The 21,602-nt window shown below is 41.7% G+C and overlaps 1 protein-coding gene across 1 annotated transcript in view; it reads left to right on the top strand.

Annotated features, from left to right (window-relative positions):
* Positions 1–21,602, top strand: part of pcdh15b (protocadherin-related 15b) — a 785,155-nt gene that overhangs the window by 442,111 nt on the left and 321,442 nt on the right. The window contains exon 18 of the mRNA XM_063072091.1: positions 17,252–17,557. Coding sequence (XP_062928161.1) covers positions 17,252–17,557 — 306 coding nt within the window. The remainder of the gene's footprint in view (positions 1–17,251; positions 17,558–21,602) is intronic.

Genomic DNA, 21,602 nt, shown 5'->3' on the forward strand with positions numbered 1-21,602 from the left:
CTTTTAAAGTGTGCTCGATTCTAATCACTACACTTCAGGAAGAATATGAAGGTGCTTGATAGGTTGTAGAAGTAGAATGGGTGAATGGTTTCTTTTACAAGACATGGCTGAAGAATCTGGGATTTAGAAAAGATTTGATGGAGGTGCAGAAGACCATGTTTTATTTAGAGATAAGTTGTTTCCATGAGAGATTGCTCAGGTACCTGGAAGTACAGATTTGAAGTGGGGTCAAAAGATGTAAGATGAAAATGAAGTATCATTACATAGGGGCATTCATAAGCTTGAACTGGTTTTCTGTTAGGAGAGGTGGATACAGATTCAGTCAGGGACTTTCAAAACCAAATTGGATAAACAAATGAGAAACCATTAGCAGGACTGCAGAGAACATTAAGTGGAAATGAATTGATGGGCGTTCTGGGCCATTACAAGCTTGTTGAACCAAATGACTGAAGACACAGGAGACTGTAGATGTTAAAGGGTCCTGTCCCAAAACATAGATCTTCTACAGGTGCTGCCACTGAGTTTCTCCAGCAGCTTATTCTCTGAACCAAATAAGTACAAGGACTACATCTTCAGCATGCTACCGCCCTCACTGGAGCCCCTACAACTCGCCTACCAGCACAACTGATCAACAATTGACGCAATAGCCACAGCTCTACACACTCTCCTTATACATCTGGAGAAGAGGGATGCTTATGTGAAAATGCTGTTCTTGGACTACAGATCAGCGTTCAACACCATAATTCCCTCCAGGCTTGACAAGAAGCTCAGAAATTTCAGCCTTCACCCTGCCTTGTGCAGCTGGATCCTGGACTTCCTGTCAGGTTGCTGGCAGGTGGTAAGACTGGGCTCCCTCACCTCTGCCCCTCTGACCCTCAACACAGGTGCCCCTCAGAGTTGTGTACTAAGCCCCCTCCTTTACTCTCTGTATACCCATGACTGTGTCACCACCCACAGCTCCAATCAATTAAATTTGCTGATGATAATATACTCATTGGCCTAATCTCAAATAATAGTGAGGCAGCCTCCAGAGAAGAAGTCACCACCCTGACACTGGTGTCAAGAAAACAACCTTTCCCCAATGTCGCACAAACAAAGGAGCTGTTTGTGGACTACAGGAGGAATGGAGACAGGCTAACTACTACTGACATCAATGGATCTGGGTTTGAGAAGGTGAGCAGCTTTAAGTTCCTCAGCATACGCATCAGCGAGGATCTAGAGTGGTCTGTACATACCAGCTGTGTGGTGAAAAAAGCTTAACAGCGTCTCCTTCACCTCAGACAGTTGAAGAAATTTGGTATGGGCTCCCAATCGTAAGAACTTTCTATAGGGGCACAATTGAGAGCATCCTGACTGGCTGCATCACTGCCTGGTATGGAACTGTACTTCTCTCAATCACAGGACTCTGCAGAGAGTGGTACAGACAGCCCAGCACATCTGTAGATGTGAACTTCCCACTATTCAGGACATTTACAAAGACTGAGATTGTAAAAAGGGCCAGAAGGATCACTGGGGACCCAAGTCACCCCAACCACAAACTGTTGCAGCTGCTACCATCCAAGAAACAGTACTGCAGCATAAAAGCCAGGACCAACAGGCTCCTGGATAGCTTCTTCCACCAGGCCATCAGACTGATTAATTCATGCAGATACAATTGTATTTCTATGTTATATTGACTGTCCTGTTATACATACTATATATTATAAATTACTATAAACTGCACATTGCACATTTAGATGGAGGCGTAACATAAAGATTTTTATTCTTCATGTATATGAAGGATATAAGTAATAAGTCAATTCAATTTAACTGCCTCTTGTCCTATAGGATTTCTTAAATTCTAAAAAGTTTTTGGATTGAAATTAGTTTGCATAGTGTTGTAATCCTACCTATTATTCCTGATTTAATGTCAACTGTTAATTAAAGAGACTCAAGAGATTACATATATGAGTAATCCCACGAGGAAGCTTCAAAAATGCCTCTATCTTCACAGATGGTGAGTGTGAAGTCATCATTATCACAGATGTTGATGGCACTCCAACACGTGTGAGCTAGAGACATGGTTAACTCAAACACACACGATGCTTGAGGAATTTAGCAGATTAGGCATCATCTATAGAGAGGAATAAAGAGTCTATGTTTTGGTAGTTTATTCAGACGACTGTTGACGTCCTGTTCACAAACAAAGCCTGACAATTCCAACTCAGCTGATTATTTTTAAGAGTAACTTGATATGTCACATGTACATCTAAACATCCAGTGAAACATGCCATCTATGTCAAACCAAATCAACAAAAATTGTGGTGGGCAGCCCGCAAATGTCACCACACTTCCAGCACCTATAACTCACTAACCCTAACCGTACATCTTTGGAATGTGGGAGGAAACCCACATGGTTATGGGGAGAATATACAAGTTCCTTGTAGGCAGTGGCAGGAATCAACCCGCGATCTCACAGCAAACTGCTGTAAAACCTTGCCCTAACTGCTACAATACTATGTCATCCAAATCAATCTCAGTCAGCAGCAAAATAATGGAAGTTAGCACCAAATGTGCCGCTGAATGCCACTTACTCCCCAGCAACTTGCTTGTTGATGTTTAGTTTTCAGAATCACGTTGCTCACAACCTTGGTCCACACATGAAGAAAGGGTGTACTTCCAGAGGAGAGGTGTAGTGAATGCCCTTGATATCAAGGCAGCTTTTGATGAACTTTGACAATCAAGTGCCTGATAACACTGAAATCAATCAGCACTAAAGAGAAAATACCTTGAGCCAAACCATGTGTAAAGGAAGATGGTGAGATTGTTGGAGGTCCGTTATATCAGCTCCAGGATATCACTGCCAGAGTTCCTCAGGACAATATCTGCGTTCAGCCCTCTCAGCTACTTCATCAATGGCCTCTCCTCCAGACAAGTCATCTTTTAGAGAAGGGGGGATGTTAGCTGATCACTGCAGAATATTAAATTTCACTTGTAATTCTTTAGTGAATGAAGCAGCCCATGCATGTCGCAAGGCTTAGATGGCATTCAAATAAGAGCTGATATGTGGCAAGAATCATAGAAATCACAAAAGTACCAAGCAGTGACTGTCACCAAAAAGCGAAATTCTAACCAGCTGGCATTCATTTTCCATGACATCTCCATTCCTAAATTCTCCAGTGTCAGCATCCCAGGGATTACAATTGACCAGAATTGACTCGGCTGGAGCAGCTACATAAATACCCTAGTTACAACAATGGGTTGGAAACTGGGGATTTTATGACAAGTGATTCAACTCTTAATATGGCAAAACCTTTTCACATCCATGGGGCACAAGTCTGGGCTATCATTTTACTAGGACTGTTCTCCAGTTCGAATAAATGCCATTCCAATATCTTTGGAGAAGCTTAACACCATCCATTGCAAAGCAGCCTACCTGATTGGCAATTCATCAACCACCCTAAGCACTCCTTCATTCAACAGCAAATGCACACTGACTGCAGTGCGTACAATCTACAAGAAGGGTCTTGACTCAAAGCATTGCTGTGCATTTCCCTCCATAGATGCTGCCTGACTGGCTCAGTTACGCTAGCTTTTTGTGTGTCACTGCCTTTACTTGCTCAGGGTCCCAAACCTTTCAGCTCTGCCACCAGGAAGGACAAGGGCAGAAGGTACATGGAACACCATTAACTGCAGATTCTCTGCAAGTTAAGCACTATTCTGACTGGGAAATATATTGTTTGCTCTCCAATGTTGTTAGATCTTGGAATTCTATAGAGTTGCTCAACATCGAAGCTGGCCCTTCAGTCCATGCCAACCATCAACCATCCCCCTTTACACTAATCCTATTTTATTTGCCTCATCTACCTATAAACAACCACTTCATTTTTGCATTCACCTAAATTGTAAATTGCACTGCCCAATTAACTTCCTCATCTGCACGTCTTTGGAATGTGTATGGAAACCAAACCATTTGGAGGAAACCAGCACAGTCACAGGGAGGACATGCAACCTGCATGCAGTCAGCACCAGATATCAGGACTGAACCTGAGTTGCTGTAAGTGTGAGGCAGCAGCATGACCGGGTGTGCCTCTCTGCTGCCCATTGAGCCTCATTAGCGATCTGCCAACTACACTCATTGAAGAACAGGCAGCGATACATCAAGGGAAGCAGCTATAATGTGTCAGTGGAGGGTCAGAGGAAGCAGAACAATTTTTCATCCACTGCATTGCAATGATCTTGACCGTCAGGTACTAGGAGTATTCCAACAGCTCTGTGGCGCAAGATGATGCTACCTCTCTCAGGATGACAGTACTCAGACCACACACTGCCTCTCCATCAATGCCCTTGTACATGTTTTGCTTATGCCTTAGCCTAGCTAATGTTTCGCTTAGCTTATGTCTGTTCATCCTGAGAAAATGCAGACTCTGCTGAGGCCCAGAGCTCCCAGTGTTCTGTCAGCGTCATCTGCACTGAAAGAAATCCGACTGCAATAAATTAGACTTTTCACCTCGTCATCTGCTTCATTATGATCTTGTGCCTTATTTGTTTACTTGCACTGCACTTTCTCTGTAGCTGTTACACTTTATTCTGTATTGTTACCGGTTGACCTTGTTCTTCCTCAATGCACTATGTTATGATATGATCTGTTGGAACAATATGCAAGACAAGCTTTTCACTGTATCTCAATTCATGTAACAAAAATAAACCAATTCCAATCCCAGTTCAAAATCCAATTCCAAATACATCTTTCAACCTGGCTGCCATCACAGGGTAAGCACTGCATGGTAAACAGGTCTGTCAAGCCAACTTGCCAAACTGCCACCAAAGGATGATTTGTTTCTGTTATCAGCTGTAAATTTCCCTTTACTCTACTTACCACTGTTTCTGTTTAATCACTTCCCTGTCATTGCTGAATCCAGGCTTCACTGAAGTGTGTAGTAGGGGTGATATTCAATCCCTCAGTAAGATGGCATTATATATGGTACTTCTGAATCTGTTTAGGTTGAATGTAGCCTTAATTCAATGTGTGTGTGTGTGTGTGTGTGTGTGAGAGCGAGACCAAGAAAGCCCAGACATATCAAAGAAGAATGCTGGCTATATTATGCAGAAAATTGCATTGTGTTGCAGATGATTCCCCTACATAGTTCTTGTCCAAAAGAAGTTACCTCTGATAGTGATGTGCCTCAGGTTAACATATGTATTAACATTTTAATCCTAAGAAAACTGCATCATTGTTTTGGCCCTGTCACTGAGTGTGCATCTTTGTCTCTAATGTAAAGAGATGACTTTCCTGCCCTTTGGAAATGTTAGCTGATGCAGCTAATTCCATAGCACTTGCATATCAGTGAATATTGAAGAAAATTCTATATTATCCTTAATATGCAGTAGTTGAACAACGCCAAGTAGTGTTGTCTGAGACCTTGGGTTCAGTGATAAGTAGGCAGCTGCACCTGGTCCAGAAGGGCATTTGCTATCATGATGGCCCACAACTGCAGTTCTTGAGGAGCAAGGAGCGGGAAGTTTCCATTTCTCTTTGTGGCACAAAACATAGAGCTGCTGCCTCATTGCTCGAATAACCCAGATTCAAAACTGACTTCTGTTGCTGCCTGTGTGGACTTTACACTTTCTACTTACAACAGATTTCCTCCAAGTGTCCCAGTTTCTTCCCATGTCCCAATAGTGTGCAGTTTGGTAGGTTAATTTTCTACTCTAAATTCCCCCTCTTGTGTGGGCAAGGTAGAGTCGATGGCCATGTGAAGCATATTAAATGGAAGTAGTGTTTCATGTTGAAGACTGAGTGGGCCAAAGCATGTGAAAGGACAAGCAGCTATAGGGTTCAAAATATATCAATGCTTTTTTGCATTGTTTCCCATGCAGTTAAATTAGTGAGTGACTTACAGCATTTACGGGCATGTTGCAAGTGGGAGGTAAGTGACTGGAGACAAAGACCCAAAGGACTGGATTACATCAGTGTATGTCTATGACAGATGCTTCCTTAGCCTTGTGTTTGATATCTGCTGCTACAGAGCCATAAAAAGCAGTGGTACACAACCATAATGCAGGGAGAGTTAGAATGATGATCCAAAATATCTCAGTGGGGCTGCTCATGAGAAACACTTTAACTATGCCTAGCTAGATTTGGTTATATTTATGATATCATAATTGCTATTGCTATTTCAAATGCAGAACTGATAATGAATTATTAAATTAGTACAATAAAGTCACTTCATCGCTGGTGTCCTTCACTGCTTCTCCACTGCTTTCTTTGCTCCCCACCCTCATTACACCACTATCACTCTTTTCCACTACAACATGTCTCCCTTGATGTTTTCAGAAGTGTTTGAGTAGAGCTAGTGATGAAGAAGGCTTTATTGTTGAAAAATCCCTTCAAAACATCACAAAAGGGGCAGCAAGTCCTTATAAAGCCCATGAAGTAGGCCCTGTGCAGGTTTTGCAGTGCTAGGCACTCTTCCTGACGGGGCTGTTCGGGTGATAACCCATTCTTCCAGCCAACCGACATGGAAACATTAACCCAACAAACATTGTGTCAAATGCAGGTGGGCAGGATGGATCCATCCTGCAGAACATATGTGGCTATGTGCCCAATGTTGCCCACAGTACTGTTAAATGATTAATGTTGTGGTGGAGCAAATGAATACAGTGCAGGGTCCATATAACCACATCTAGAGCAAGGTCATTTGGCAAGGATGTACTTCTGTGCATACCAAACCCAACACTTAGTTCTTGATGATGTGATTTATTGGTTTAAATTTGTGTAAGGGTGATTCCCAGGTCAACAGAAAAAAATTAACTGAAAATTCTGGAAATGCTCAGCAGGTCAGGCAGCATCTGTGGACAGAGAAAAGATTAAAGTTTTAGGTGCAGGATTTTTTTATTAGAACTGTTTACTGAATCTTCTGAGTATTACATGGAATCTTCCTAAGGTGTGGTTGTTCATAAGCCAATTATCTTTAAAGACATGATAGCATAATGACACAGTTGGTAAAGCCAGTCCATATGGAGTCTGCATGGTCTTTTTGTGACCACTGGGTGCTTCAATTTGATCCAACATTCTCAAGGCATGAGGCTAAGTAGAGTAACTGGACATTGTGAATTGTCCATAGTGTGTGGATGAGTCGTAGTATCAGGGGATTAATGGGAATATAGGGATAACAAATGGAACAATGTAGATGGGTGCTAGATAGTCAACATGGGCTGGATGGGCTGAAGTGCCTGATTTTTTTTCTGTATGACTTTCTATGGCTTTATTGTAAATGAGAACCATTGCTACTGTCCATCTACTTCATTAAATTCCATTGGCAGCCGGTGAATCACAAATCTCTGGCAGATGATTATGGTCTCTATGTTAGGATCCAGCAGATTGCTTAGAGCCTGCTACATTGATACTGGTCATGATTTGGACAAGCATGTGGAGGTGACAAATCCTTCAGCCTGTCCACAGTTAGTACTTCTGACAAATGACTCTTGTGTTTAGAGTCATAGAGTCACAGAAAAGTACAGCACAGAAACATGCCCTTCAGCCCATCTAATCAATGCCTAACCATTTAAACTACCTACTCCCATCATAATTTTGTATACCTCCATCAAGTCTCCTCTAAATCTACGTTCCAGTGAATAAAATCCTAACTTACTCCATATCTCCTTAAAGCTCAGGTCCTCCAGACTCGGCAACATTGTTGTAAAATTTCTCTGTATTTTTTCGACCTTATTTACACCTTTCCTGCCTGTGTTTGACATATTCACTTTGTCTCACTGACACCAATGCACTGCTCCCATGGTAACTTGCTCATATAATCCCAAAACTGTGCTGTGTCTATATGGTTTGGTGTTGCCACATTTAATTGCCTTTGATGCCTAGAGACACAACAAGTGACCAAAATAAAATCTCGAGATTCGTAAACACATCTTGGTATTATGTTCAAAAGGATCTGACATTGCTCTCTAAGTATAAGGGATTCGGTAAATGCTGGAAATCCAGCATTCTGAATAACAAACTTGGTCTGAAAAATCAACTGTTTATTCCTCTCCATAGCTGCTGCTTGACTTGTGAGTTTCTCTAGCATTTTTGTGTGAAATGCTCCTCTATCTATCTCTGCTATTTACCTCCCCCCTCCACAAACCCCCCCCCCTCCAACTCTTAACCCTCCTCCTCCACTTGTCTCTGCTTTAAGACAATGGCTGAATCACCATAATGACCAGACAGGGGACCACACAATAGACAGCAGCCCTCTTTGAGGCTATCACAGGATACCTGAAGATCAGTGCAATTAGTGAAATTTCAACACTTGCTAGCCTTGAAGAGCCAAGAATAGCCCATGTTTCCCAAGAGTGAGGTCTCAGTGTGGTGGTACTGTGGACTGACAGATAATGACTGAGTCAGCAACCTCTAAATATTTAGTGTCAACCGTGGGAAGTTTAACTACAAACAGTTTGTACATGGTTGTAACTCAACTGAATGTTCAGTGAGTGTTGGTCTATGAGGCAAGTCTACAGTTTGTCATTGTATAAACTTCCTACAAGGTCATGGTCCCTATATGTCGACATGCACACTCCAACTGAAGATCTTTGCTCAGAAAGGTTGGGTAGGACCTATGGCTCTGTACCTCTTTCCCAATATTAGCAACGAGAAGAGAGTATAAGCTTATTGGGTGGGGATGATCCTTGGTGCTTTTGTGTGGTAACGCTTGTGTAGATGTGCTCAATAGCATTGAATTGGGCTAAGCTGCTACTTTTTGTAGGCTTTTCTGTCCTTGGGCATTGGTGTTTCCATACCAAGTCATGATGCAACCAGTCAGGATACTTTCCACTGTGCATCCATAGAAGTTTGTTGAAGTTTTAGATGACATGCTGAATCTGTGCAAGCTTCCAAGAAAGTAGAGGCACTGCTGTGCTTTCTTTGAAATGACACTTCTGTGCAGGTCCTCTGTTATGATAATGCCCCTCTCCAACACCGATCCCCTAATGAGTACTAGCTTATGAACCCCTGACTTCTTCCTCCTGTAGTCAATAATCAGCTTTTTGGTTTTGCTGATGTTGAATGAGAAGTTATGTGGCACTACTCATTCAGATTTTCAATCGCCCCTCCCAATATGGAAAAGCAAACAATACCACCCGCATGCTTTACTAAAGCATCTACAAATTGATAATCAAGTATTATCCAGTAATGAGATCTTCATGATATCTTTTGGTATCATGGTTGTTTGACCAAGGCTCCAACTTCAAAGGGATGCTGGGTACGGAATACAGGAGTCTAGAAACTAAAATATTTCAGCAGTGGAGACATCCATTAGTGAATTACCTGTGTGGCCGAGTTGAACCTGGTCTGATCCTCGATTAATCAGAGGGTGAAATTGAAAACTCAGTGGCAGAGATCAGAGGACCTTGAGGTCTCTTCAGTGGTGAGGGGCCTTTTCATGAGTAAAATGACAGGGGATGGGGCAGAAGAGCAGGTGAGAGTGAATGGGTTGGAAGGTGAGTGGAGGACTTAAACTTTTCTTTTTGATCCAGGATCAGAATGTGACTACTGTTCTATTCCACTAAGTTCAAAACAATATTGTCAGATATGTATTTGAAAAAGATCAAGTTTAAGTTCAAGTTTAATTGTTATTCTACCACACACATATCAAAGAAACATGTATACAACTGAATGAAACAGTGTTCCTCTGGGGACAAGATGCAAAACACAGTGCATACAGTCGCACACAGCATATATCATCAGCTCTTTACAAAACCAGCATCCGGACAGTCTCTTCATAAATGCTGGAGATTTCAATCATGTTAACCTGCAGGACATTATACACAAACTTCACCAACACATCACTATGGCCACTAGGGGAACAAACAGACTGGACCATGTTTATACAAACAGAGGCGGTACTTACAAAGCCATTCATAGAACATAGAATAGTACAGCACATTACAGGCCCTTCGGCCCACAATGTTGTGCCAACCCTCAAACCCTGCCTCCCATATAACCCCCCACCTTAAGTTCCTCCATATACCTGTCTTGTAGTCTCTTAAACTTCACGAATGTATCTGCCCACCACTGACTCAGGCAGTGCATTCCACATACCAACCACTCTATGAGTAAAAAACCTTCCTCTAATATCCCCCTTGAACTTCCCACCCCTTCCATTCTCTCATCTTGTCGACTCTGACCACAGGTCCATAATGTTAATCCCAGCGTACTGACCACTGAAAGTGGAGAAACCAGTTGAGAAGACTCTTTGGCCTAACAAGGCAATCTCTGCTTCAGGACTGTTTTGAATGGACTAAAGAGGTCCAAAGAGTCAGCCACAAATGGAGAAGATGCAGACTTTGAGGAATAGTCCTCATCTGTCACCGGCTTTGTAGATGATGTTGGTACCTCATTCACGGTCATCTCACAGCACGACCAGAAGCCCTAGCTGAACACAGAGGTGTGCTCCATACTAAAACCTTGGGACGTTGCCACCATTATCCCTGTACCAAAGAATTCTACATCTTCAGAACTAAATGCCTACCACCCTGTGGCACTGATGCTAATCATCATGATGTGCTTTGAATGGCTAATAAAGGCACATATCAAAAGCTCAATTCCTGCCACATTGGACACTCACCAATATGCTTACCGACAGAACTGCTTTACAGATGCCATAGCTTTGATCATGCATTTGCCTCTGACACACCTAGAAAACAACGACACTTGATGAGCAAACTCCTACTCCGCAGTCTAAATACATCGCTGTGCAATTGGGTGCTGGACTTCCTAACCAACAGACCTCCCTCCCCATTATTCTCAACATAGGTGCCCCTCTGGGCTGTGTGCTGAGCCCACTGCTGTTCACTCTGCTCAGACATGACTGCACGGCCAAACACCTGAGTGATCACATTGTCAAGTTCATCGATGACACAGCGGTGAATTGAATTGAATTCAATTGACTTTACAACACACTTCATATACATGAGTAAAAATCTGTATATTACGTCTCCATCTAAATGTGCAATTCAGTCTGATGGCCTGGTGGAAGAAGCTGTCCCAGAGCCTATCGGTCCTGGCTTTTATGCTGCGGTACCGTTTCCCGGGTGGTAGCAGCTGGAACAGTTTGTGGTGGGGTGACTCGGACCCCCAATGATCCTTCAAGCCCTTTTTACACATCTGTGTTTGTCAATGTCCTGAATAGTGGGATGTTCACATCTATAGATGCACTGGGCTGTCCACACCACTCTCTGCAGAGTCCTGTGATTGAGGGAAGTACAGTTCCCATACCAGGCAGTGATGCAGCCAGTCAGGATGCTCTCAATTGTGCCCCTGTAGAAAGTCCTTAGGATTTGGGGTCCATACCAAACTTCTTCATGTACAAACCATGTGAGATCTTCGGTGAAGTTTATGCTGAGGAACTTAAAGCTTTTCACCCTTTCAACCCCAGATCCATTGATGTCAATAGGAGCTAGCCTGTCTCCATTCCTCCTGTAGTCCACAACTAGCTCCTTTGTGTTTGTGACATTGAGGGAGAGGTTGTTTTCTTGACACCAGTGTGTAAGGGTGATGACTTCTCTGTAGGCTGCCTCATTATCATTTGAGATTAGGCCAATCAGTGTAATGTTGTCAGCAAATTTAATGAGCTGGTTGGAGCTGTGGGTGGAGACACAGTCATGGGTATACAGAGAGTAAAGGAGGGGGCTTAGTACACAGCCCTGAGGGGCAGAGGTGAGGGAGCCCACTTTTACCACTGGTGGCAATCTGACAGGAAATCCAGGATCCAGCTACCCAAGGCAGGGTGAATACAGAGGTCTCTGAGCTTCTTGTTGAGTCCAGAGGGAATTATGGGGTTGAATGCTGAACCGTAGTCCAAGAACAGCATTCTCATATAAACATCCCTCTTCTCCAGGTGTGTAAGAACGGTGTGGCTATTGCATCATCTGTTGATCGGTTGTGCCGGCAGGCGAGTTGTAGGGGTCCAGTGTGGGTGGTAGCATACTGCAGATATAGTCCTTGACCAGCCTGTCAAAGTATTTGCCTATTATTGAGGTGAGTGCAACAGGACGCCAGTTGTTTAGACATCTTACCTTGATCTTTTTAGGTACCAGAACAATGGTTGTTTTGAAGCAAGAGGGTACTCTGCACTAAGAGAGGGAGAGATTAAAAATGTCTCTAAATACACCTGCCAATGGTGGTGCCTATCACCAACAACGATTACAGAGACTAGGTGGAAAACCTTAGGGCCTGGTGCCGGGAAAATAATGGTTATCGACTTCAGAAGAACTCACACCACTCACATCCCTTTTTATACCAGTGGCGCAGCGGTGAAAACTGCAAGTTGTTTCAAACTCCTGGGAGTGCACATCCTGCACAACTTCTCATGGTTCCGGTATACACTCTACACAATCAGGAAAGCTCGCCAATGACTCTACTTTCTGAGGAGGCTGAAGAGAGCTGGACTATGATCCATACTGACATCATTCTACAGGTGCGCTGTAGGGAGCATCCTGACAAGCTGCATCGCTGCTTAGTATGGAAACTGCGCTGCGGTGGACGGAAAGGCTCTACAACAGGTAGTCAAAACTGCCCAAAGCATCAATGGCACCAGCCTACTCACCATCAAGGACATATATACAGAAAGATGTTGGAAAAGGACCAGTAACATCATGAAGGACCCCACCCACCCTGCTCAGGGACTGTTTGTCCCACTCCTATCTGGAATGAGGCTACATACCATCCTCGCCAGGAACACGACACTCAAAAGCAGTTACTTTTCCCAAGCAATATGACTGATCAAACACTCCACACCCCCAACCACCACTCTGCACAGACATTCCTGTGCTTAGTGACACTTTATGGCCATACAATCTGTGTAAATAAGCTATCTTATGTATTTATATTTGTTATGTTTTTAAAAAAATATTATTGTGTTCTTTATTCCAGCAGCAGCACAGTTGGAGGCACTGAGGCACAGTACAGCTTTTCAGCCCACAATGTTGTGCCGAGCTTTTAACCCACCCTCCCTCCCACATAGGCCTCCATTTTTCTCTCATCCATGTGCCCATCTAAGAGTTTCTTAAATGCTCCTAATTTATCTGCCTCTACCTTCACCCCTGGCAGGATGTTCATCACTCTGTGTAAAGAAATGGCCTATGATGTCCTCCCCTGTTCTTTCCTCCAGTCACCTTAAAATTATGATGCCTTGTATTAAACATTTCTGCCCTAAGAAAAGTTTCTGATTATCCACTCAATCTATCCCTTTTATCATCTTGTACACCTCTATCAAGTCACCTCTCATCCTCCTTCATTCCAAAGAGAAAAGCTCCACCTTGCTCAACTTATCTTCATAATCCATGTAGCATCCTGGTAAATCGCCTCTGAACTCTCTCTAAAGCTTCCACAGCCTTCCTATAATGAAGAGACCAGGACTGAACACAATATTCCAATGTGGTTTAAACAGTTTTATAGACCTGCAACATTACTCATGAATCTTGATCTCAATCCTCAGACCCATGAAGGTAAACACACTATACACCTTCCTAACCACACTATCAACTGGTGCAGAAACTTTTCCTCTGTTACAATAGTCACAAAACATTTTTAAAAAGCTATTTACTTATCCTTTACAATGCAATAAAAGATTCAAGATTAGCTTTATTTGTAACGTGTACATTGAAACATCAAAACATACAGTGAAATGCATCATCTTTTGCATTGTTTTCTTGTACTGTTTCGGATCTGGAGTAACAATTATTTCATTCTCCTATGCACTTGTGTACACGAAATGACATTAAACAGTCTTGATATCGTAACAATAGCAATAGCACATACAGTCATAAAAAATTATTAGCACTAGTTCCTGAGTGGCATGGACTGAATGTTGAAAATAACTCCATTCTGCAAACAAGTTGCAGCACACCTAGAGTACTGAAGTAGATTGTTGGCCCAATTCTCTGGATTGGGCCTTTATACACAACCTTCTGAATGAGAAGGTTGGCATGTACTGAAGGATATCCAACAAACTGAAAGGAAATTTACTATCCAAGTACGCATATATCACTATACGCTACCTTGCAGGCAGTTACAGGAAAATAAAGAAATATAATAGAATTTATGAAAAACTACACATGAAGGCTGATAAACAACCAATCTGCAAAAGAAAACAAACTGCAAATACAATAATGAATAAATAAATAATGCTGAAAACATGGGTTGCGGTGTCCTTCAATGTGAGTCCGTAAGTTGTGGAATCAGTTCAGTGTTGAGGTGAGTGAAGCCGTTCATACTGGTTTAGGGGCCTGATGGTTGCAGGGTAATAACAATTCAAAGGTGGTTCCTGCTGTGGTAAAGGAAGCAGTAAGTTTTCTGGGCAATCTGAGCAGTAAGTCTTGGCCTGGGCATTGACAGTTACCCTCCTGCTCCTTTTCTCCAGAATGCCATGAAGCCATAGTCATCTGCATTACAGTCTTCAGATGAAGTACTCAGTCTCTTTAGCTGCTCCTCTGAACATTGGGCGGAGCCGCTGTATTTAGTTTCATCTTATCCATTGTTGACAGCACAATTCATATTCAAGTTTTGTATCCAAGATCCTTAATTGTCGCAAGGAATATATTACTATCCACTGCTTCAAGGTCATTTAGTTGCCATATGTGTAGGCTGAACTTGCCCATTTGTGTCATATCAAATTAGATCTGGAGTAGGAAGACCAGTGTCTGATGCAGAAATAACTATTGATCTTATACAGTGAGTGGAATCATCAATATTCCCAAGGGTTGCAGAGCGTTCCCTCACACACCTGACTTTCAATTGCTGGAAAGGATCTGTGATTTCGGGAACAGAGGCACTCTTCACATGAAACCTAGCATTTGTTTTGATTAAGTTTCTGGTTGGTGATGCCGGCTCCCACCACCCCCATCCCACCCCTACCTAGGAACTTCATGGTGTAGCACCTGGCAATGTCTAATGCCATTGAAAGTGAAGGATAGGTGGTTAGGCACTGTCTTGTTGGATAAAGTCCTTGTTTAACACTTTTGTGACATGAATGTCACTTGCTATTTATCACTTATCATATTATAGAGGTTATGGCTGCTCTGTTTGCTAATTTCTTGCATTGAATATCGTGCATTCATCAGAGATCATCCTTACTTTTAGCCTTATAATTCAAGAAAGGTCATTAAGAAGCAAATGTGCAAAACTATGGTAAAATGGTATATGCATTTTAGACTTTTATTCTGTCTTCTGCAAGCTGAGCTTTAATAAATTTCTGTGTAATGGCTGATCGTTACCCCTAAGGCATGTCTTGAATATAACTCTTCAAGCAGTGAGAGATTATTCAGAGGACTGTGAATTCTCCTTGTTTTTGGTATTCCACACACGCCACGCTATCACCTGAATTGATTTTCCAGTTTGGGAAATTATAGATTTCTTGAGCCAGAAATATTGTAATCAACATGCAGATACGGTATCAGGAATAAGCTTCTTGCACTACATTCACTCTCATGAATATTAAACAAAATATAAAGAAAATTATTTCTGATAGTGACTGCAACAATGTGATTTTACAATCAATATCTGTCAGCCTAGATCAAATTACCACAGGCTTGAAAATTTTACCTAAATTAATGGGCATCATTTCTCTTTCAAAGTCGTGCACAGAAAGTAGAACATTGTTTTCTAATATTGCTGAAGTCATAATGGAGCCTGCAAATTACTTCCAACCTAATGGAAATGGCCTTATTTTCTTGAGAGGAATAAAAGTTGCAGTCATGTCATATGTCCATGTTCAGAGTCTTTCAGTTGATTAGCTTATAGATACAAAGCTGCAGCTTTGAAGATTTAATTTTGGGAAATCTGCTCTTGGTGTCCAAAAGTAAGAGGATACTTAATTGAAATGTCAAAATCCAGTAGGGGTCTTCACAGAATGAATATGGAAGAGGATAATTCCTGTTGTGGGAAAGCTAGAACTACAAAATTACGGTTCAAAAATATGGAGTCAAGTCAAGTGGAATTTATTGTCATGAGCACAATTACAGTGAGGTACAGGTATAATGAAAAACTTGATTCCAGCAGCATAACAGACATTTTGACAACACATAAAACATACTGTAAATCAAATATATTATACTGTCAGTGAAGAAAACAAACTGTACTGAACAAGGTATTTGTGGAGGAGGAAAACAAGTCTGTGATAGTGTACAAGGAGGTTCATTGTTCCATTGCAAAGGCAGGATTAGGGCTGTGTAGGCTGATTCAAGAACCTCATGGTTGTAGGATAGAAGCTATTCCTGAAGCTAGTTCTGTGGGACTTCAGGTTTCTGTACCTCCTGCCCAATCTTACTTTAGAAAGAAGTAAGGGGTATTTTCATTCTCTTGGAAAATCTTTGGAACTCTTTTCCTGAAAGTGTGATGTGAATATTTTTAAGGCAAACACAAATGGATTCTTGAAATTCAGGGGGTGAAAGATCATGTGGGTAGGAGGTAGGAGTTAAGGTTACTGTCATATCAGTCACAATCTTTTTCAAAGGTGATCACTTTATGATTAAGTATATCCTCATCTGGCCATGTTCCATCAGACCATATATTGTATTCTAATGGCTGTGTTACTGCCTTCAGCCACTGACTGAGCACGAGAAATTATTGAGGATGGCTTTACATGGCTGCATTTTGTGAGACCGTAACTTTGGGATGAAGAAAAAAAGTCATTTTGTTTTAAAAATGTTTCAGCTGTTTTCTTTAACTGTTTTGGATTGATAATGTGAATAAGAACAAGGATTAAGAATGCTGTATCAAGTAAGAGGAGATCAATTTTTCTGGAGCACCTTTTCTTTTTGTTAATTATTTAAATGAATTTTAATATGGTTTGTACATCTCTGAATGCCATGCTAACAGGCTGCACAAATGGCTTTGCCTTCTATCATTAGCTGAGAAACTTAGGGTCCTGACCCCCCCATCCCCCTTGCCCTCTGTACCACACTGCCAAACCCCAGAGTATGGAAGCTCAGTGTGGTCACATCCAACCGAGGGAAGGGTGGATGTGTATGGTTGCAAATGATAGGCCTAGACTGGACGTATGTTGTTCAATGTTTAAAAAAAGAGGTATTCAAAGTTTAAAGTAAGTTTATTATCAAAGTATATTTATGTCAACAAATACTACCTTGAGATTTATTTACTTGCAGGCATTTACAGAAAAATAAAGAAATACAATAAGTAAATAAATACATAAATGCATTCAACAATGCAACAAGGACTGCATGTCATATTGAAATAATTATGTTACTTCTTCCTCAGGCCACTGATCCAGATGCAGGTATTAATGGGCAGATTCACTACAGTTTGGGAAACTTCAATAACCTTTTCAGGATAACATCAAACGGTAGCATTTACACAATGACATCACTGGACCGAGAGACCAAAGATAGGTATGACCTGCTTGTGGAAGCTTCAGATGGAGCTCAGGATCCTCGTCGCTCAACCTTGACTGTCCCGATCAGAGTCCTTGATGTTGATGACAACAGTCCTGTTTTCTCACAATCCACCTATATTGTGTCTGTGCCAGAGAACAATGAAGCTGGAATGGTTATTCTGCAGTTACAGGTAAGCTGAACCTAATTGGTGCATGGCATGAATTCACAACATTTATCGCCTTGCAAATGTTTCTGCACGGAAAGCATATGCTGGGACAACTATTATGTTCACTGAAAAGAGATTTGTAATCAAAGTCTTCTGACCAATCTCAAATGAGCATCATGGGAAATAGAGAAGCCACATTTACCAAGAAGAATTTAGGACCCCATTCTATTGACTCATGCTCTGACTGCAATCATGCCCCTGCTTCAGAACCAATAGACTTGCTCCTTTCCAGACATTTACTGTGACTTTTAAAAAAATATATTCTGGAAACCTAACCTCAAACCAATCTCTATTCACCTCAAACCTACTCTATTCCATACCCCGTAATAACACCAATGCCAGTCACTTGATTCCAAAGTCAGTTCTAGTTTCTGTTTAAATTTTTCTTGAAGTGATTCTTGAATGTGATCTACATTTATATATAACCATATAACCATATAACAATTACAGCACGGAAACAGGCCATCTCAACCCTTCTAGTCCGTGCCGAACTCTTAGTCTCACCTAGTCCCACCGACCTGCACTCAGCCCATAACCCTCCATTCATTTCCTGTCCATATATCTATCCAATTTAACTTTAAACAACAACATCGAACCTATCTCAACCACTTCTGCTGGAAGCTCGTTCCACACAGCTACCACTCTCTGAGTAAAGAAGTTCCCCCTCATGTTACCCCTAAACTTTTGCCCTTTAACTGTCAACTCATGTCCTCTTGTTTGAATCTCTCCCATTCTCAATGGAAAAAGCCTATCCACATCAACTCTATCAATCCCCTTCGTAATTTTAAATACCTCTATCAAGTCCCCCCTCAACCTTCTACGCTCCAAAGAATAAAGACCTAACATTTGATTTATGTTTCTTTATCGTTCTGTGTTATCTCTGAAATCTAAAGAAATATTTACTAGAATTTGCAGTCAGTGAAAGAACATGTATTTATTTTGCACGTTTAGTTTAAAACCTATTCTCTTGTATGCTTCAATAGTGCAATGATGAGCTTTGCCTCCAAATGTGTACTTACATGAAACGTGCCTGTAGCAGATGAATGAGTGACGGAGTTGGGGTATTGGGATGACTGGAGTCCTGGAGCTGAAGTGACTAAAGTCATCCCAATCACCTACACCCATTTGTTCTGTAGATTAGTTTCACTCCAGAGGAAGCTGGTTAGATTTGAAATGCAGTATCGTGGCAAGAAATGTTGAGAAAGTCATTGAAAAAATTATACTGTCTGGTTTGACATGAGATTGCACTGGAATTAAGTCACTTGTGGCCAACCAAATGTAAGACGGATTCTCCATGGTCCTCTCAATTTATAAAGTACGTCTTTCCTAAGAGCAAAGTAGGCTATACGTATTTGATGGTTAATGCTGCTTCCTGCATTTCTCTAAGAATTGTGGAATGTTAAGTCAAGTCAAGATATCATATAAATCAGATTCAGGATTAGTTCTGATGAAGGGTTTCTGCCTGAAACGTCATCTGCTTACTCTTTTCTATAGATGCTGCCTGTCCTGCTGAGTTCCTCCAGCATTTTGTGTGTTGCTTGGATTTCCAACATCTGCTGATTTTCTCTTGCTTATGTTCAGCATTAGATTTATCACTGATATATGACATGAAATCTGTTCTTTTGTAGTAGCAGTATAGTGCAAAAACAAAAATCTATAAACTACAGAAAAAAAAGGTAGTGTTCCTAACAGTGCCACTGTTCTGTCAGAGACTTGGGCCACCTACAGCCAACATGTTAAAGCTCTGGAGAGACTGTCTCCAAAAAATCTTCTGAATTAATTTTCAAGATAAGCAAAGCAATGTCAGCATCTTCTCCCAGAATCACATCCTCATATTGTTGAGGATCTAATAACTCCTACTTAGTACTATATCATCCACAGATACTGATACTGATGTTGGACACCCAAAACAGGGGCTCTATTTCAATTTCTGTCAGTGCAAGTCATGCTGAAAGGACTGAGAAAATGCTTCAAGGATGCTTTCAAATTCTTCTGGGAAAATCCTCAGTTACTTGTTGGAATCCACTTAAAATGTGGAGAACTGGAGAAATGTTAGAGCACTGCACGCCATGGTAGCGGCTAATGTGGTACTATTATAGCTCGGGGCGTTGGACATCAGAGTTCAATCCCAATGTACACTGTAAGGAGTTTGTTCATCCTCCCCGTGGAATGCATTGGTTTCCCCTGCATGCTCTAGTTTCCCACCAAAGTCCAAAGCCGCACCGACTAGTCAGTTAATTGGACATTGTAAATTGTCCTATGATTAGGCTAGGGTTAAATCAGGGGGCACTAGCTGCCAGGCTCGAAGGGTCTGTTCCATGCTTTACCTCTAAATAAATAAACAAACAAATAGATGGATAGATAGATAATTTTTAAAATGGGATGCCTTTGGACACACAGTTAGCAGAGACAGGAGTGCACTATCTTTTAAGCTCACTGTCCCCCAACGGCTGCTCTGTCAAGTGATTCCTGCCCCTGCTCTGCCCATGGCGGAGTCTTCATCTCCCACAGTAGCTTTTTTCTCTCTCTCAGAACCCACATAATGAGAATGAAAATAAGTTTCCCTGATCTCAAGGGACTGTAAGGAGGCAAAATTTATAAAGCACTTTCCACATTGAACATATTACTCATTGGAAGACCACAGTCTGTGCTTAGCAGAAATAACATCTCACTGACAATCAGCATAGGCACACCTCAAGGATGTGTGTTTTGCTCACTGCTCTACTCTCTCGACATTCATGACTGTGTGGTTAGACACAACTCAAATGCCATCTATAAATTCACCTGTGACACAAACATTGTTGGCAGAACCACAGATGGTGACAAACAGACACACAGAGTGAGATAGGTTGACTGGTTGAGTGATGTTGCAACAACAACAACAACTCATCATCAGCAAGACCAAAGAATTGATTGTGGACTTCAGGAAGGGAAAGTCTGGAGAACATCCACCAATCATCATCGAGGGGTCAGCAGTGGAAAAGGGTGAACAGCTTCAAGTTCTTTGGCATCAGTGTCTCAGAGGATCTATCCTAGGCCCAATATATTAATGCAATTATGAAGAAGGCAGGCCAGCGACTATACTTCATTAGGAGTTTGAGGAGATTTAGCTTGTCACCAAAGACTTGTAAATTTCTACAGATGTACCATGGAGAGTATTCTGACTAGTTACATTATCATCTCCATTAAGATCATAAGATATAGGAGCAGAATTAGGCCATATGGCCCATCAAGTCTGCTCCGTCATTCAATCACGGCTGATGCTTTTTCCTTTTCCTCAGCTCCACTCCCCAGCCTCTCCCTGTAACCTTTGATACCATGTCCAATCAAAAACCTTTCAAGCTCTGCCTTAATTACACCAACGGCATTGCCTCCACAGCTGCTTGTGGTAACAAATTCCACAAATTCACAACTTTCTGGCTAAAGGAATTTTTCTGCACCTCTGTTTTAAATGGACACCCCTGTACCCTGAGGCTGTGCCCTCTTGTCCTAGGTGCCCTCACCATAGAAAATATCCTTTCCACATCTACTCTGTCTAAGCCTTTCAACACTCATCTTTCTAAATTCCAGCGAGTACAGACCCAGAGCCATCAAACATTCCTCGTATGATAACCCTTTCATTCCCCGAATTATCCTTGTGAACCTCCTCTGAACCCTCTCCAATGCCAACACATTTTTTTTGATGAGGAGCCCAAAACTCTTCACAGTACTCAAGCTGAGATTTCACTTGTGCCTTATAAAGCCTCATTATCACATCTTTGCCCTTGTATTCTAGACGTCTTGAAATAAATGCTCACATTGCTTTGTCTTCCTCACCACCAACTCAACCTGAAAGTTAACCTTTAGGTTGTTTTGCACAAGGACTCCCAAGTCCCTTTACATCTCAGAGTTTTGGATTTTCTCCCCATTTAGAAAATAGTCTGCATATTTATTTCTTCAGCCAAAAAGCATGACCATGCATTTTCCAACATTGTTTTTCATTTGCCACTTTCTGCTACTCTGTCTAAAT

The sequence above is a fragment of the Mobula hypostoma genome, chromosome 19 (genome assembly GCF_963921235.1).
Source record: "Mobula hypostoma chromosome 19, sMobHyp1.1, whole genome shotgun sequence".
Taxonomy (NCBI): domain Eukaryota; kingdom Metazoa; phylum Chordata; class Chondrichthyes; order Myliobatiformes; family Myliobatidae; genus Mobula; species Mobula hypostoma.